General features: G+C 30.9%; 1 protein-coding gene across 1 annotated transcript in view; it reads right to left on the reverse strand.

The window, feature by feature from the left end:
• Positions 1-18,568, reverse strand: part of LOC140442124 (nephrin-like) — a 421,295-nt gene that overhangs the window by 367,152 nt on the left and 35,575 nt on the right. Inside the window, exon 3 of the mRNA XM_072533202.1 lies at positions 16,337-16,475. Coding sequence (XP_072389303.1) covers positions 16,337-16,475 — 139 coding nt within the window. The remainder of the gene's footprint in view (positions 1-16,336; positions 16,476-18,568) is intronic.

Raw genomic sequence — 18,568 nt, forward strand, 5'->3', positions numbered from 1 at the left:
TAATAATTTTTAAGGGAGTTTTTTAAACACTTGAAACTTAAACATATTTAATTACTATTTAAATGGGAATAAGCCACAATTAAAGGTTAAAGTACGTTTATTGACGTTTTAATTTCCACTTCGCAAATCGTTCTCAAAATACAAACATTAGTAAATTAAACAAATTTTGTTTTTTTGTTACTTGGTGAAAAATTCTTCTAATAATTTAATTTTTTCTGACTCATTTATATTGACAATTCAGACATATATTATACATTTTAAAGTAGACGACTTTAAAATAATATTACCAATATTGTTGAGTTGCGTTCCTGGGACGACGTAAAATAGTTCATTCGATTACATGAAATTAACTTTAACTTGAGAATATCCGTCAGAAAAAATCATAGTATGTAATTCGTCTTTAAAAAGACAAACACATACCGTGATGACAGGAAAAATCTCCTGTTAGTGATTCCATAGTAAATTATGAGGGAAAAACCAGGAAAAAAATTTCATAATACTATCCCGACATGGTAAGTATTTGGTCGTGCATTTAGTTTACTTTCAATAAACACCAAATTCTGATTTTATGTTTGTTATTTAAAAACCATAAATGATGTATCCTCTATATGTTACCGACTTACTAATACTGGTACTTTTCTTTTAATAACTTCCTCTTTTAATATGGATAACCAGATCCTACTACATTCTGCCGAGGAATTTGCGACACAATTGGTCTCATTTAGCATAATTAGAGCCGCTTCTTTGATTTTTCTCTTTTTACCATCCGTTTCTTTCAGGACTATATTTGAATCATTCCATTAAACCCTATGTTCATTATTCCATGCGTGTTTATATATTTGAGATTTATCAAATTCTCTATTTTTGATATAAGATTGATGTTTACTTATTCTAACATTTAATGGCCTTGATGTTTCACCTAAATAAAACTGATAGCATTCACAAGGTATTTTATAAATGCAATTCTTTGTCCTTTCTTGTTCATTGTTAGGTTTGATTTTAGACAAAATAGATCTCAATGTGTTTGTTGTTTTGAATGTTGTTGAAATGTTGAATTTATTTCCTATCCTTTTAAGTTTTTCTGATAATCCTTTTATGTATGGTATTGTTATTTTCCTCGTATTATTTCTTGTGTATGCTGTAGGATCTCGTTCTAAGTTGTTCTGTTCCATTCGGTTCATTTTTGAAAATTGCTTATTTATAAACGATAAAGGATAATCATTTTTTAATAAAACAGATGTTAACAAATATTTTTCCTTCAAGAACGAATTTTCGTTAGAACAAGTAACTTTAGCTCTATCGTATAAGGATTTAATGATTCCCTTTTTAATATTAATATTGTGATTTAATTTAAAATTCAAATATCTGTTGGTATGTGTTGGTTTTCTATACACCTGAGTCTCAACCCAGTATCGTTCTTAGAGATTAAAACATCCAGGAAAGGTAGTGTGTTATTATATTCCTTTTCCATGGTAAATGTTATTGTCTCTTCTTTATAGTTTATATCATTCGGGAATGTGTCCAACAACTCTGATCCATAAGGCAATATTGAGAATACATCGTCTACATATCTCCACCATACTGTGGGTTTTAAATTTTGTTTAGAAATAATATTTGTTTCAAAATCTTCCATAAATATATCGGCTAATAATGGAGATAAACTAGAGCCCATTGCTAGACCAAAATTTTGTTTATAGAATTCATTATTTAGTTGAAAATATGTATTATCAGTACATAATGTTAATAACTTCATTATAGCTGATATGTTTAGTCTTGTTTTAGTTGCCAATGTATCATCACTCTCTAATTTTGTCTTGACTATATTTAAAGTCTTATCTAATGGCACATTCATAAATAAACTATTTATGTCAAAACTTACTTAAACATATTTACCAAAATAATTAACTTAATAAAGTACAGAAACCAACAATAGGCTGAATTCAACAAAGATTTAATAAAATAGCAAAACTTTTTTTATAAAATTGAAAAAATTATTAAACAGCCCTTTTTTAATGTTTTACTCAGTCAGTTAAAGCAAAAAAAAACTTTTCCACAAATGACCAGTTCTAATCAGACACTGGAAGATTTTCCCAAAACTTCATCTGTGGTTTTCCTATGGTTCCTCGTAGGTTTTTGATTATGTTGTTCTTCTGTTTAGTAGATTTTCCCTTATAAGTTACTTGAGACTTTGGTTTACGAAAAATGTGGTTTTTTGTGATTTTTGAGTTTAGAAAATTGATTCCCTTGTACTCCTTTTCATCAAAGTCATTTTTGTATTTAATTGACTGTTTACCTCTTAAAAAAACTACTTTTATCATGTCATGCAGGTACGGTAGTGGTACAATTTTGTTGAGTTTGTATTGCGATGAGAAGTTATCCCAAACAAGAAAGTTTTTTAAGTCCATGAAATGAACATCAGTTCCAATTGATGCATTCACAAAATATGAAAAGTCGTATAATCTGTTTCCCATGCGTGTCATGGACAGCTCCACTCTGTGATGGAACGAATCTGCTCGTCTGGATGGAACTCGTCTTTGATCCGACCAAACAGGCCATCGTGCCACACAGCAGCAAAAGGTTTGCAATGTTTTTGCTTTTTTCCCACAAGTACAAATGTTTCATTGTACACAGATACTCTATGTGATCTGCCATCTAATATATGGCAGATTTAAACATCTCTAGCCTGGGAAGCATAATTAATTTTGCCATGTCTGCGCAATAAACTATATACTTTACATTTTCTTCCTTTTCTTTGTCTTCAGTGTATAATTTTCTTGATTTATTTGACTTTTCCTTGTGAGCTTTCCATTTAGTGCAACTCTCACACGACTCATTCAGGTTTTCTTTGTCATGGGTTTTGTCATGTTTATTAAATTCCTGATACAACTTGTACTCCTCGTGGCCAAGTTTAATAATTGATATATTCATGTGTTTAGCTACGTTTCTATACTTTTTATATGAACACACAAAAGAAGGATTTTTTTCTTTGAAGTCTTTAAACATACAAGTGAAACTCAATTCGTTGGTAAGATATAAACGATTGGGAGCATGCTCCCTGCAATAATGAGCTATCGAGGGTCCAAAAGAATTGATGTGCTGTTTGATTAGGTCGCTATTAATCTTGTTGTGAGGTTCTTCCGTACATCTTGAGTCTTTTTGAAGAACAACAGAGTTTCTGTTGGTTTTGAAAATGTTCCGGAATACTTTGTCATTCTTCTTCTTCTTTTGGCATCATAACCCGGGATGGGTCTTTGCCTGTCTGGCTATGTCCTTCCATTCAGATCTCTCTTGTGCCCTTCTTCTCCATTGTCTTATGTTCATTGTTTTCAGGTCGTCTTCCACGTCATCCAACCATCTCGTTCTGGGCCTTCCTTTTTTTCGCCTTCCTATGGGCTTCCATTGTAACATTTTCTTTGTTGTTTTTGCATCGTTTTGTCTCTGCACATGTCCCAGCCATGACAGTCTTTGACTTTTCACAAATCTTACAATGTAATAACCTTCATTTGTCATTAATGACCATACTTTGTCATTACCTTTGTCAAAAACCAAAGTACTTATAAAAAAAAATTTACACACTATTAGATATTCTCTATTTTAATTTTCTAATGTGTAACGAAATGAGTTGTTTCTTTTAAACTTTTCACCCTGGGAAACAGCGTTTCTTTGATTTAAAGGTACATTTGATACATGGTGAAGAATGAAAGATTTTCTTTCATTTTGATTATTCATCTTCCAAAAAGATTCATTCAAAAACTGCCTCCTTTCCTCACTAACTTTTTGGGAACACTTGTGAAGGCATTCAGGATTACAGCCTGGTTTTACTGAATGTTTTTTTACCATTACATTGAGCTTCTGTTTTTTCCTTTCATCTACTGTTAAGTTATATTTTTTTCTTTTTCGGATTGTACTTTTTTTGATGTTTTGATCAGTTATAGTAGACCTAACACTATTTTCATTTTCTAAAGGGACTTCTAATTCCAAGTTTTCATTAGTTACATTGCTGGGGTTAGGCTCAATAACTACACTTTGGACTAGTGGTTGAACAGTTGTACTAGGCATAACATTACTCTCATTTTCTGTTAATTAAAGATTTAAAAAAAATTTAGTCGATATTTTCACTGGTTTCGTTACTAAAGTTATGCTTCAACATTACTGCATTGACTAGTGGTTGCAACTCATACAGTTCGGGACTGTTAAGAACTTCTTCAGAATTTACAGATTCATAAGCTGCCTCTCTAAATTGTTCTACCGGTAACGGCCGCAGTTATGTTAGCTTGGAGCTTGAAAAAAGGATTTGAGTACTTTCTTCTAAAATTATACTATCTGACGACTTCTTAGGCTTACTAATTTCCTTTTCTTCAAATTCAGAGTCACTTGAAACGTCACTCACTTGCGTTGCTTGAGGTATATTACCTGGGTCGTTATGGTACTTTATCAAGCTTTTGGAACTCTACGAAGTAAAGCTCCTCTTAATATTTTTATTTAGTGCCAAAAAAAGGCATATTACATTGCAACACTTAATGCATAATAATATTCCTAATGTATATATATTGTGGCTACATATAATGGATATGTAGCCACAATATTCCTAATTCTTAACAGGGTTAAACTTAATTTGGGTTCTAAGTTGTTATATACAGCTCCTTAATAAATTAATATCTTGTTAATGCTTTGACAAAACTGCTACCAAAACGATATAGTTAGGTAGACCTAGGCCTAACTTAACTTTATTATTACATTTCTGTTTAGTTAAAAGTATGCGTTAAAAATATGAAAGTGTAAAACTTTCAAATTTATATTCTTCAAAATACGTAGTTGTCAGGCAAGTTGTAATCTAAATATGATTATTCTCCGTTCACAAATTGTTGAGAGCACGAAATGTGTCTCAAAGTCATAAAACGGTCGTAAAATTTGTATCATCATAGGCGTTCCTGAGGTGTTTATTCATTAAATAATAATATAATGTTTTAATACTGTTATATATAATATTAATATTGTTTTAATACTAATATATTTAGCAAAAAACAATTAAAACTTTCACGGCTAATGTTGGTTATCTCTTTGGATATTTCAATACTAATCTTCGCGTTTAATCACTTTACTAGAAAACCTGGAGTTCATATCCGAAGGTACTATTCGTTGCAAGATAATTAGGATGGAATTCCCCAGATTTTTAATAATATAATGGGTATAAAGATGCCTGCTTTGGCCACGTGCCTCGTCTGTTCAGTTTATATTCGAAACTTAACTTGAAAGTTATTACAGTGAAGTTATTACGAACGAAAACAATTTTTTTGTTTAGTACGTTTTTGATCGCATGTAATTTATGGCTCGTCGGTGTTTCTGCGTCTACGGCAGTAATTAGCGTCTCGAATATTTCTTTTGCGAATTATATGCAGTGCGTGAGTGGTTTTTTATTCCATATACCTACTAACATATACGTACCTTTCGCTCGTGCTCGTTTTGTTGGATTGTTTGTGATGGCTTCATCATCAACATCATCAAGTTTTACACCGGTACTGTTGCGTACAGTCAGTAAGTCTGTCTATTCACCAAGAGAGAAGACTATTGTCAGTATTGTCAGTAAACCGTCAGTTTCAGGTTGGTTTTTACTATTATATCGTATTACCTATCCTCTCTGTATTTCAGTTCTCTAATTAGGATTTAACGTGTAGTGAGCTATCGATAAATTGTGAACCGATTATAGAAGCAACCATTTAAGCCAATGATACGAAAACAATTCAACCTAGGTTGATTCAAAAATGAAAGTAAATTTGTAGTTTTCTACTACTTACCTTTCAATCTAGCAATTGTTGGAACTGAGATTAGTAAGTTATAAATAAATAATTAAATAATAAACAATTAACAACATAAATATTGGTGAACATATACTTGATTCTAAACCAAAGCAACTAAAAGTTAGCAATTGTCACAAACACCAAACATAACCTCCAACTACAAACACTGAGACTCAAATGAAAATGAATCAACTGGGTTAGGTACTCTCGCGCTCACCTCGCCATCTAACACGTGTTACAATCCTTAGCGAATTAGGCATATCTCAGAGATAGGTCCTATTCGCTAAGGAAAATTGTCATTTCAGGCTATTTGTTTTTAAAATAAAGTGCCTTAACTCACAGAAAGGGCTTTTTGCTAAGTACCTTGAGATATGACTTTTTGCCGCGGACCAAAATGATAAACTTTTCAAAATTAGTGAGCTATTAAAAAAACTTAATCAATCGTTTCAAGCTGAAGTTGTCCCTAGAGAAATGATCTTCATTGATGAAACTTTGGCGCCATTCAAGGGGCGTTCGAAATTCAAACAGTGCACAAAAAACAAGCGATGGTGGCTACCTCTATAACACTAAAATATATTGTGGCAAAGAAGATGGAGGCCATGATCTTACAGTACGTTCACAAATAGTCCTAACACTAAGTCCAGATTTGCTAAATACTGGACGGACAATTTGTATGGACAATTATTACTCGACTGTTGAGCTTGCTTGTGCTCTTTTAGAAAAACCAACATTTTTCTTGGGTACATCACGCAAAAACAAAAAAAAAGAACAATCCAGATAAAATATAATTATAACAACCGATTTACAGAAAGGCCAACTAATAATGCAAAAAAGCAATACAGGAATATTTGCAGAGAAGTGGAAGGAGAACTAAAGTACATTCCGGATATGATTAAAATTCAAAAACGAAGAGGACCAGTTCAAAAACCAAAAAAATTATAGAATATAACAAACATAAAAGTTAAATTGATCATTTAGGTATATATTACTCGAATTATTACAACCGTATACCATTATAATATATAATTATAACAAACAATTTACAGAAAGGCTAACTAATAATGCAAAAAAGCAATACAGGAATATTTGTAGAGAAGTGGAAGGACAAGTGAAGTACATTCCGGATATGATTACAATTCAAAAACAAAGAGCACCAGTCAAAAAATCAAAACAGTAATAGAAAACAACAAACATAAAAGTTATATTGATCTTTTAGGTATACATTACTCGAATTGTTACAACCATGTAACATTAGTTTTGGTATTAGAAGTACCCATACAACTATAACTACTTTTATGTTTCAGATAAAAAAAGTCGCGCAATTCCTTTCTTCGAACAAGCATAAAATTGTATGGAAAGGTGGCTGTGAAACTCATTGTTGATGCTACTCTTATTTATACTTTTGTATTACATCAAGAAGTAAAGAAAGACAAAATGACGATAACAAAATTCGTGGAAAATATCATAAAAGGTAAAAAGCCAGATTTCAATAACAATTATTACTATCTACATGTTATGACTTTTTAGATTTGACAAAACAAGAAGGAACTGTCTCACAAGAAGTTTCAACTAAAAATCATTCTTTGAACGACATGGAAAAATAGCAAATTTGTGCAAATTGCTCATCGAGCAAAAAGACAAAAGAGGGAATGTAAAGGTAGTGGGGGCAAAAATATTGTAGACGGGAAGTGCCATCTTGAGAGGCCAAATTAAACAAGGAAAGAGAGTCTTTCCTTGTTTAAGAAATCAAATTTAGTTGGGTTATGTTATTATGTGTCCCAACTGTCACATGAAATCTTATTTATATTGAAGTTTTTTAACAATTGTTTCACATTTTAGACTGTTATCGTTAATATTTAATTAAAATTTTTTCGTCTAAGACACATTCTGAAAACTATTTTATAGCTACTGTTAATAAGTGTCGGAAAATTTAAATTTGGCGCATTCGCATTTCCGGATATGTCCGCCATCAGAGGCCACTTTTTTGGTCGCCTTTTCATAACGATTAGATTCCCTCTTTTGTCTTTTTGCTCGATGAAATGGCTACAGAAAAAAATGTTGCATTTATGGATAGGAAGTCAGCGAAGAATAAAACAAAAAAAAACTAAATATCGGTGCCAATCCTGCGAGGCATATTTTGCTTTGACTTTTTTTCAAAAAAAAAAAATAATTTTGTTTCTAAAAACTAATTTAAGGCTCTTGTTGCCACATAATTTTTTCTTTCTAAATAAAAAATATGAATATCTATTTGTTTGTAAAAAAAAGTTTGACCATGTGTAGGAAATTGTTATGTGTGTAACACAGAAACCAACTTTACTACCTTTTTTGTATATGCTTTATAAAGCTCTTTATATGCATTAGTCAGTGGTTAAGTGCATTTACGTTATCCATCATGGCTAAACATAAATATTTTAAGCTAGTGCATAACGCATGACCACCGCGGCCACTGGGGATATTTTTTTTCTGGAAAGTGGTGGATACGTTATATCCACCATAGCACTCTGTGTGTTAAATACTGCAACCCTTTGCTAATTGGTACAAAGAAACTATAATTAAAAGGCAGCCGATTTTTCGTAACAATTATACCATTACTGTACCAAAACTAATTTTTTTCGTCGTAGTTCAAATATGAGCCTCTTTGTTAGCAATCATCAGAACAATTTTAATAAAGAATTAATAATGAGGCAAATATTTAATTTTTTCATTATCTTTTGCAAATTTTACACTAAAAACAAAAATCCTCTTGTATAAAGCTGAGTAATAAAGGATAGCATACTACAAAGGGAAATTTTATTAAAATATTTTATTAAGGGGTTAGTAATATTCAGGACGCTGTTCTCCTTTTAATAAAATAAAGCAATTTTGAATTGTTTAAGTAATCTTCTTGTTTTTGCAAACGTCTATAAATTTTGTATCAGAATTACTAACCACTTTTGTCGTATAGGACCCCGACAAAATACAGAGAGTAATAAAAGTTAGAATATAAGAATCCATATATAAATATACAGAGTGTTTCAAGATGAGAATATATTATCTGTATATCGAAATCTACTTAAACGATATGAAAATTTGTTTATGAAAATTACAATGTTATAACAAACTTGAAGAACATATTTTAACAAAATCCACAAGGAAAATAATTCCTGTAGCTGGCTGTATACCACGTATAACAAAAGAGGTTAGTCTTTGTATGTGGGTATATTTTATTTTATAAAAACCCTTAAAAGGGCAACATTACAAGCACGAACGTTTTCGGAACAACTGTTCCATCATCAGGTTAAAATGCAGGTTAACATGCCTGAGCCACCAAAATATTTGGGTAAAAACCCTTTAAATTGAAAATTGTTACCGAAGAATGTACATGATGTTTATAATACTATATGATGTTTAATATTTTAATTAGATTTTACTTCAGGTAACATACACCCATGCTTAAGTGAGTTCCAGTGTCCGGAGAGTAAACCTCTTCAAACGGACTACGCCAACCGAGTTGCCAACCGTAGTCCGTTTGAAGAGGTTTACTCTCCGGACACTGGAACTCACTTAAGCATGGGTGTATGTTACCTGAAGTAAAATCTAATTAAAATATTAAACATCATATAGTATTATAAACATCATGTACATTCTTCGGTAACAATTTTCAATTTAAAGGGTTTTTACCCAAATATTTTGGTGGCTCAGGCATGTTAACCTGCATTTTAACCTGATGATGGAACAGTTGTTCCGAAAACGTTCGTGCTTGTAATGTTGCCCTTTTAAGGGTTTTTATAAAATAAAATATACCCACATACAAAGACTAACCTCTTTTTTTATATTTTAACAGACTTGCAACTTCTGGTTATACCGGAAATAAACAACAACTTAGGTATTTTAAGTAGGACACTCTGTCTATTATCGCAGTTTTAGATTTAACGTAAAATTCTAGACATAATTTGTATGAAGTATTATAAGGTATTATAGTTCAAAACTTCATATTTTTTAAGTTTTTCATCTTTTTTAAAAAATTTTGACAGATAGAAACAAAAGCAGAATGTTACGGAGCAGAACAAGTTGTGTCTCATTCCGTCGCGCTTTATTTTATGACGCTTAAGAGAAAACTACCTACAAAAGTGTTCTTGTTGCAGACGGTTGGCAACTATGTTAAAAAATAGAAAGACAAAGTTGGTCTGTGGATTCTGTGGAACAGGGAATTTACACAGTAATTGGCCGTAATATAGGTTTAGATAAAACCTTGTTTCAATTTGGTGTACCAACATCAATATTGTGTCGATGTGTTAAGAAAAAGCGATTTAGTCCAAAATTTCACATCAATAAAAAGTCAAGAATATTTATGTGTATTTTTAATGATCATCAGGAGTTAGAACTACTGCTTATTTCAAATTCATGGTATTAAGAAATGAAATATATATATATATATATATATATATATATATATATATATATATATATATATATATATATATATATATATATATGTCACGCTATATACATTATAAACTCGGTTCGCTATTCCCAGTCCGAACTGTCTAGTGCATTTATTCTTCGTTCACAAATTGTTGAGAGCACGAAATATGCCTCAAACTCATAAAACGGTCGTAAATCATAGGCGTTACTAAGCTGTTTATTCATTAAATAATAATATAATGTTTTAATACTGTTATATATAATATTGATAATATTTTAATACTAATATATTTAGCAAAAAAACAATTAAAACTTTCACGATTAATGTTAGTTATTATATTATATTAATAAAAATAAGAATTTAACCATTAACAATTTTGTAAATAAGAATACCTTATCTTTTTGGATATTTCAATACTAATCTTCGCGTTTAATCACTTTACTAGAAAACCTGGAATTCATATCCGAAGGTACTATTCGTTGCAAGATAATTAAGATGGAATTCCCCAGATTTTTAATATAATTATATTCGAAACTTTACTTAAAAGGGTGAAGTTATTACGAACGAAAACAATTTTTTTGTTTAGTACGTTTTTGATCGCATGTAATTTACGGCTCGTCGGTGTTGCCGCGTCTACGGCAGTAATTAGCATCTCGAATATTTCTTTTGCGAATTATATGCAGTGCGTGAGTGATTTTTTATTCCATATACTTACGAACATATACGTACCTTTCGCTCGTGCTCGTTTTGTTGGATTGTTTGTGATGATTTCATCATCAAGTTTTACACCGGTACTGTTGCGTACAGTCAGTAAGTCTGTCTATTCACCAAGAGAGAAGACTATTGTCCTGAATGTTCACGATGCTCTGGTTTCTCAGAATCCCACAAACACTGTTCGCAACATAGTCGAAAGTTGTGCCAACATGACTGGCGTAGGAGAGTCAACTTTATATAGGTTCCTATCAGAAAGAAAAAACACGGTATAGCTAACCCAAACACAAACGAACACTTAAAGAGAGGGAAAAAGCCTATTGAAATTGATGAATTTGCCAAAAATGGTATTCGAAGGAAAATTTATGGATTTTTTTTTCAAAAAAGAAATACCAAACCTAAACAAAATTTTACAAGAAGTTAGAGACGACCCGGATTTGCCTCATATCGGACGAACCAAATTGTGGCAAGTTTTAAAAGAATTAAATTTCTGGTGGGAGAAATCAGACCGAAAATCACTTTTGATGACCGGGAGGAGAAGATGATGTTGGAGAAGAAATTATCTAAGATTCATACGAAAATCCCGGGCTGTAGAAAGGCCCATCTTCTACCAGGATGAAATGTGGGTAAACTCAGGTCATACTCTAAAAAAAATTTGGTCAGATAAAAATATATTAAGCTCCAGGCAAGCCTTTATGGAAGGTTGGTCTACTGGTATCTCCCCATCTTCTGGTAAAGGCAGTAGATTAATAATTTCTCACATTGGCAGTGAAAAATGATTTGTTAAGCATGGTTTGTTGGAATTTCATTCCAAAAGCACAAAAGACGAGGAGATGACAGCTGATGTTTTCGAAGAGTATTTTGAGCAAATGATTGAACACATACCACCAAATTCAATTATAGTATTAGATAATGGACCTTATCATTCACGACTAGTAGAAAGACTTCTAACGAATGCGTGGAAGAAACAGGATATTCTTGACTGGCTGCGGAATAAGTATCTGCCTTACGAAGATGGACTGGTAAAAGCAGAACTTTTAAAAATTGCCCGGCAACACAAATCTAAGTTCAAGAAATACTTAGTTGACAAAATGGCGGAAAGGCGAAACATCACAGTCTTTAGACTTCCACTCTACCACTGCGAAATAAATCCCATTGAACTCATTTGAGCACAAATGAAAAGTTATGTGGCTAGAAAAAATACGTCATATAAAATACAAGTTGTACGTGGATTGTTATACGAGTCTTTATAACATATTACAAAACAAAACTGGAAAGATGCAGTAAGACATGTAATAGAAGAAGAACAAAAAATGTGGGATCTTGATAACATAATTGATGCGACCGTAGAGATTATTAACCTAATTATTAACCCTCAAGACGACTCGGATTCCGAAGTTGATCCTATTTATTTTGAATTTGAATAGTTTTCTAATCGTAATTATATAAGGTAAGTAATAGTAGTTGTAATCGTAAGATATTAAAGGGGAAAGGCGCAAAATGTCGCCTGTCAAAATGTTCAATGTGTTTTAAATGTATCCATTTTTTTTCAAATCCTGAGAAAACTAAAAAGCATTTTTGAAAAATTTAAAAGCAGAATGAAATATTTTTTAGAATAAATAAAAAGTTTCTTTTGCACGCAATATTTTCAATTGAAAATTATACTATATTTTCTCTTTTATTTTTACCCCTGGTACATAACATTTTAAAATAAACACTCTAGAAGTTTTCAGAGACTTTCTGCCCTGAGTAATAATGTAATCTTTCATTCTGCGTTTAAATTTTTCAAAAATATTTATTAGTTTTCCCCGGATTCGAAAATAATGGATACATTTAAAACACATTGGAAATTTGGCCAGGCGACATTTGGCACCTTTTTCCTTAATTAAATAAATGTATCTTTTACAAATGGCAAGAAACTCTTTATTTTTGAAAAAAATAAATAAGTTTTATTAAAAAATACAATTTACATAAGTACAATTTAAAAAATATATTTATTTAGTTCAAATAAATGTTTCAATCATATACTCTACGACACTGGTCGTTCATATCTAACCATTCAAAATACCCCCATAATAGGATTATAAGGTATTGTATTCCTTCAGATATAAGGTGGGTTAGTCGAAAACGTCTTAAACCGTCAGTTTTAGGTTGGTTTTTACTATTATATCGTATTACTTATCCTCTCTGTATTTCAGTTTTCTAATTAGGGTTAAACTTGTAGTGAGCTATCAACAAATTGTGAACCGGGTATAGTAATTATTTTTTTGCGAAATTAGTTACTTTTTGACAGACTAAAAGTGGCTGGAAATTACTATACAACCAAGCACACCTACTCACAGCCAATATTAATAGTAAACAAACTAAATAGTAAATAAAATAGAACTTTGCGAATTACCGACAATTAATATTTATTTATCTGCACCATATAATAAATGGTTATGTTATATTATAAACGACTAAAATATATTTTTTAAATATATACTACCCAAAATTTGATGAGTTTAGTAAACACTTCCACTATTTAGAATAATTCTTCTTTTTTCAAATATATTTGTATTCGTAGTGTCTTATGATATCTCCTATGTCGCTATACGTTCATTACCGTGTACTGCCCTTTTGGTAGCTGTCTTATTTGTTTTTTCTATCTTAATATATTCGTTATTTCCTTACCTGTCTTTTTACATATCACAATCGGACCTCCAATCGGACCAATATCAACGGAGATATGATATATGATATAATACCCTTTTGGCATTGTGTTCTTTTTGTCTTAACATATTCAGCGTACAGTTCGCAGTACGCAATACAGTACGCAATAGTGTCAGCTATTCTTTCCGTACAGTTGTGTGTAAACAAACATGTTAGGTTAATAATATAAATAACAATAAAGTGCATGTAAACACATAACTAAATGGGATAAAATAGACCAAAGAAAGTCTTTTTATTGACTAATTTATTGACAAATAAAAGTGCCTAAATTACCATATCAATTTAATACAAAGAAGCAATGTCATTACGAAATATAAAGTAGTGATATACTTACACGCTCTAAATCAATTATAAGCAATATATTTTATTTTATAAATTTTCTAAAACCTTTATTTCTTTGTAAACAATGTTATTTCTTTATTAAATAAATATATTTTCCGTCGACCGTCCATTTATGATTAATTTTAACACCCTCAAAATCATTGATTAATGACCCCTATTAATGAATGAATTTCTATTAATGAACAATTTCATTATAGGCAATACAACATACATTGCTTGTATAAATTAATTTAACCACATTTAACGCTCTGTGATTGGCAGTTACCTGTGGTGTAGGCAACCAAACATACCTATTTATATTCCACTAAAAAATTATTTAAAATGAAGTAGCCGCTGTAAGTACTGTCTGTATGTCATTATTTACCTTAAAGTAAATAAAAATTTAAACTTTAAGTACGGTCGAAGGAAAAGTTTTGTAACGAACTCGTGAATTAAAATGGCGATTAACAATCTCGAACATTACGCACTCGCTTCGCTTGCGAGTTAATATATCTCAATTGTTAATCGCCCTTATTAATACACTTGTTGGTTAAATAACTATTAATTTCTTTATAAATTTATAAACCAGTGACGTATGTGGTATAATATATATTATACGCCATTAATCAAAATTGTTAGCAATAAATCAATTGTATCGTTTCAAAACAAAATATGATTGAAATGTCAGATTTATACAAATATTTTAAAATCAAAAAAATAATAATAGATATTTTTAATGTTTAAAAAAAATAATAGTTACATATGTAATTATTATTGTTAGTATTTTTAATTATTGAATGTATCATTTCAAGAACAAACTATGAATAAAATGTCAGATTTGAGTAGTTCAGATTTTCTTTCCTAGATGGTGCTAGGAAAAAAGGTTTTAAATCTAAAATAATGTAAACCTTTAATTGTTTTATAATAAATTCTGCCTTAAAAATATTACTAAAATTAATTATTAATTATATTAATATATCATTAATACAGTATTATTATTTAAACGTATCTTTTCAAGAACAAAATATGATTGAAATATGGTAGTACCTGTCACTGTCATCATAACCTTTTATATATACTTCATCTAATTTACTTACCGTTGCACGTCATCCGCGTCATAGACCGTGAGGTCACATGATACCAACACGAAATATTTAGGCGGTAGGTGTGTTCTTTTTTAGAATCACTTTGCCGAGTAGACTGGCATTACAGCCACTAGACATATTTTATTATATACGCGTAGAAATAATATTTCAAGATTTCTATTAATGTTAACTTAAAGAAATACAGAATAATATGTTTCATTTAATTTGTATTAATGCAGTATAAAGCGTTTTTATGAAGAACATTTGTTCTGAACACACTGTAACTGTAATCGAATGAAGGTGATATTTTAGCATAAATTGGTAACACTTATTTAACAGTTGCGGTGTTGACTAATGTTAATAAGTAATGAAAAAAGTGTTGTTTTTGTTTAAGTATTCCATTTTACATCTTTATACGATGCATACAAGCGGCTCAAATTGTTTTTAATAAGATTATTTTTTAACTCTTGTTTTGTTTCTATTTATATACATTAAATATTAATTTGTTTTGTTGTATAATCCACTATTGCAATAATTGTGACCTATTTAATTTAAAATGAATTCAGGATTTTTTTATACTTTGGCAACTATGTCAACTTCGATCTCTGTCAATGATAATGACGTGCAACGATAAGTAAATTAGATGGACTGTAGATAGATATTCTCACTTTTCACGAGGACTTTCTATATCAATTTTAGACCACTTATACTTCAATACCAAATGTGTAGTTCAGCGCAGAAGATGCATACGTATTTATTTTTGTTATTATTTTTATTATTATTTCTGACACATGCTTTAAATTTTCAAAAAAATTTCTTTATTTTCCTGTTAATGCAGCAGTTAGAGGACTATACAAGCATAAATATGCGAAAATTTGGGAGAAAAATCATCTTACAAATGATCTATTGCAATGATAAAGTTTGGTTGCTTCTGGCAACCATATTTTCCATTATATTGACGTGATTGCTGTTTATTTTTACTTTTAAAAAATAACGATCATCATATATTTATTTAGATATACAAATCAATTTATTTCATATTAATTTTAACCAATGAAATAAATGTTAAATTTCTATCCGTCGTCGAGTACATCCTCTGAAATTATTTATTTTATAATATATTACATAGTAGGAAATATAATTAATTATGTGCTGATTATTACAAATTTTAATTTAAATTTTAATTATTTCACAATAACATCACTGTTACTAATTCAAAATATCAAGTTTTTTTGTACCTGTAAAAACATGCGGAATATATATGAACAAAAAATAGTTTTTGTTTTTTTTATGTACGCACTTACCCAGGGATTTGCTATCAAGTGACATTCGAAGTAGACATCTTCACCCTCTTTAATATTATTTCCGTTCAAACCATGACCTAGAGTCAACGTCACTTTTGGCGGGTAAAGGACTCCAAGCATCCACGTTCGAGCTTGTTCACTAGAAAAAAAATTGATAATGACGCAATTGTTTATTTAATAGTAGATTATGATAAACGTGCAGGGAATTTTAAATTGCTTGGGGCGTAAAGGAATACAATTTGCTATCAGGTGCTTCGATAACACAGGCAGACAAAATTTGACCAGTATTCGGATTCAAAGATCAGAATATATTTCAGAAAGTTTTCTGTGCGCTGTCCTAAATTGCCAAAGTCGCTATGGTTTCCGAGATATCCTAACCTAAAAGTGTAAAAATACCTGTTTTGGCCGTTTTTGAGGTTATGTAGCAACGTTACATAGTTTTTTCTCCCAGAAACTGTTGATAAACATATTTTAAAGTACGTCGAAACATCGCAATCTTTTAAATGGCCTTGAGTTTACTTAGACATCTTATTTATTCGCTGAAGTTTCTAATTTAATTACAATATATTAAGTAGGTTTTACATTTTGAAAGTCATTAAATATGTCTCAACACAATTTGTAAAATAAAGAAAAGTCAATAGATCATCTCATTAAAGGCTATAGCGGGATGAGATAGTCAAAATTGCACCATGCTCGATTCAGTTTTGGGTCTAGCCATTCGAAAGGACATAATTAAAAACTCACTCAGTTAAATTTTCAAGTTCCTAAGTGCCTCTGGGGGTTGGCTATGGAAAAAAACGTATTTAAAAAAAATATTTTTTTTTAGACGATGTATTGCTGCAAAAAATCTGAAAAAATTCATGAAAGCGTATTTTAATAATACAAAACTGCCTGATTTTTTTCAGATTTTTAGCTTGAAAATTGAGCCCAGGAAAAATATTTGAAATTTTCAGTAATATTTTAGGTTAGGGGAGAGTGTTGTATCTTGGGTCAATTTTTAGTTTTTATTTTTTTCTAAATCCTAAAATTATATATTTGCAAAGTTTATCCAATGTATTAGTTACTTTGTCTATTTGGCTACATGCTTTCTTTTTATTGACACATTTTAAGCTTAGTAATTAGTTAAAAAATATATTTTAGCAGGCCCTTGCATGTTGACCCAAGGTACAAAACTGGTAATGTACCTTGGACCAGCATATATTGTACCTTGGACCAGCATTATATTGTACCTTGGGTCAGTTATAAAAAAAAATAGAACAAATCTTGAAATGTTTTATTGAATATCTCAAAATAATCAGAACATTATGATTAACTAATGATTAATTTAGTAAATAAAAACTTATTTGACATTATATCGGCTAAATTTAACATTAAATTTCAGGTGCGCATCGTGACGTGCAGTTTACGTACAATATCATTGCGTAAAAAATCATAAGTCTCGGTTGAGTCGTTTATAACTTATTGGAATCTAGAATTCTACGTAAATATCTAAGTTCATTATTAATTTCACTGTTCAGTATCTCGGCAACATAATAAACAAAGATTTCTTTCCTGCCACTTTCACTAAAACAAAGTCTCCTTTTTTAATCTCGTTATTTTCAGATAAGTCATATATTTTTTGGTCATTTAATAATTCTTCTTCTCTAGTTGCCAAGTCCTCAAATGTACCTCCATCACTTGAACTTGATTCACTATCATACTTAGCAGCTCTCTTTGGCACATTTTGTATATCTTCTGTCGCTATTTGCTTTGTAACTGTCTGCACTTTGTCAAATGATACCGTCTTTCCCTTTTTAAGCGTAGCTATTTCATCTTTCTCTGGAGTATCGGTAAGTATTCGTGACTTTCCTCTTGCTCTTCCTAACTTCTTTTTGCGAACAGGTGCCTTTGGATAGGGTCGCAACATTTCAGGTGTAATAGAACTTCCTGAAGTTCCTGCTTGACGAATATTTGAGGTAGAAGGAGTAGAGACTTCCATTTCATTAACTGTAGTTTTAGTTTTTTCCCCGTCCTGTTCAACATTGACTTGCTCGCGACTGTCAGTAAGCTGGTTTAAAGGACGATCAGTTACATACGAAGACAGAAACTCGTTATCTTCAAAATGTTTTCATTGACGGGATAGAGACCGCTCACCTCAAATCCCTTCTGGATATTAGATGTAGTAAATGCTTTTGGAAATGCCTTACCTGCAAGTTCGGCTATATCGTAAATCGTAATAGGTTGTCCAGGGTG

This window comes from Diabrotica undecimpunctata, chromosome 5 (genome assembly GCF_040954645.1).
Source record: "Diabrotica undecimpunctata isolate CICGRU chromosome 5, icDiaUnde3, whole genome shotgun sequence".
Classification (NCBI taxonomy): domain Eukaryota; kingdom Metazoa; phylum Arthropoda; class Insecta; order Coleoptera; family Chrysomelidae; genus Diabrotica; species Diabrotica undecimpunctata.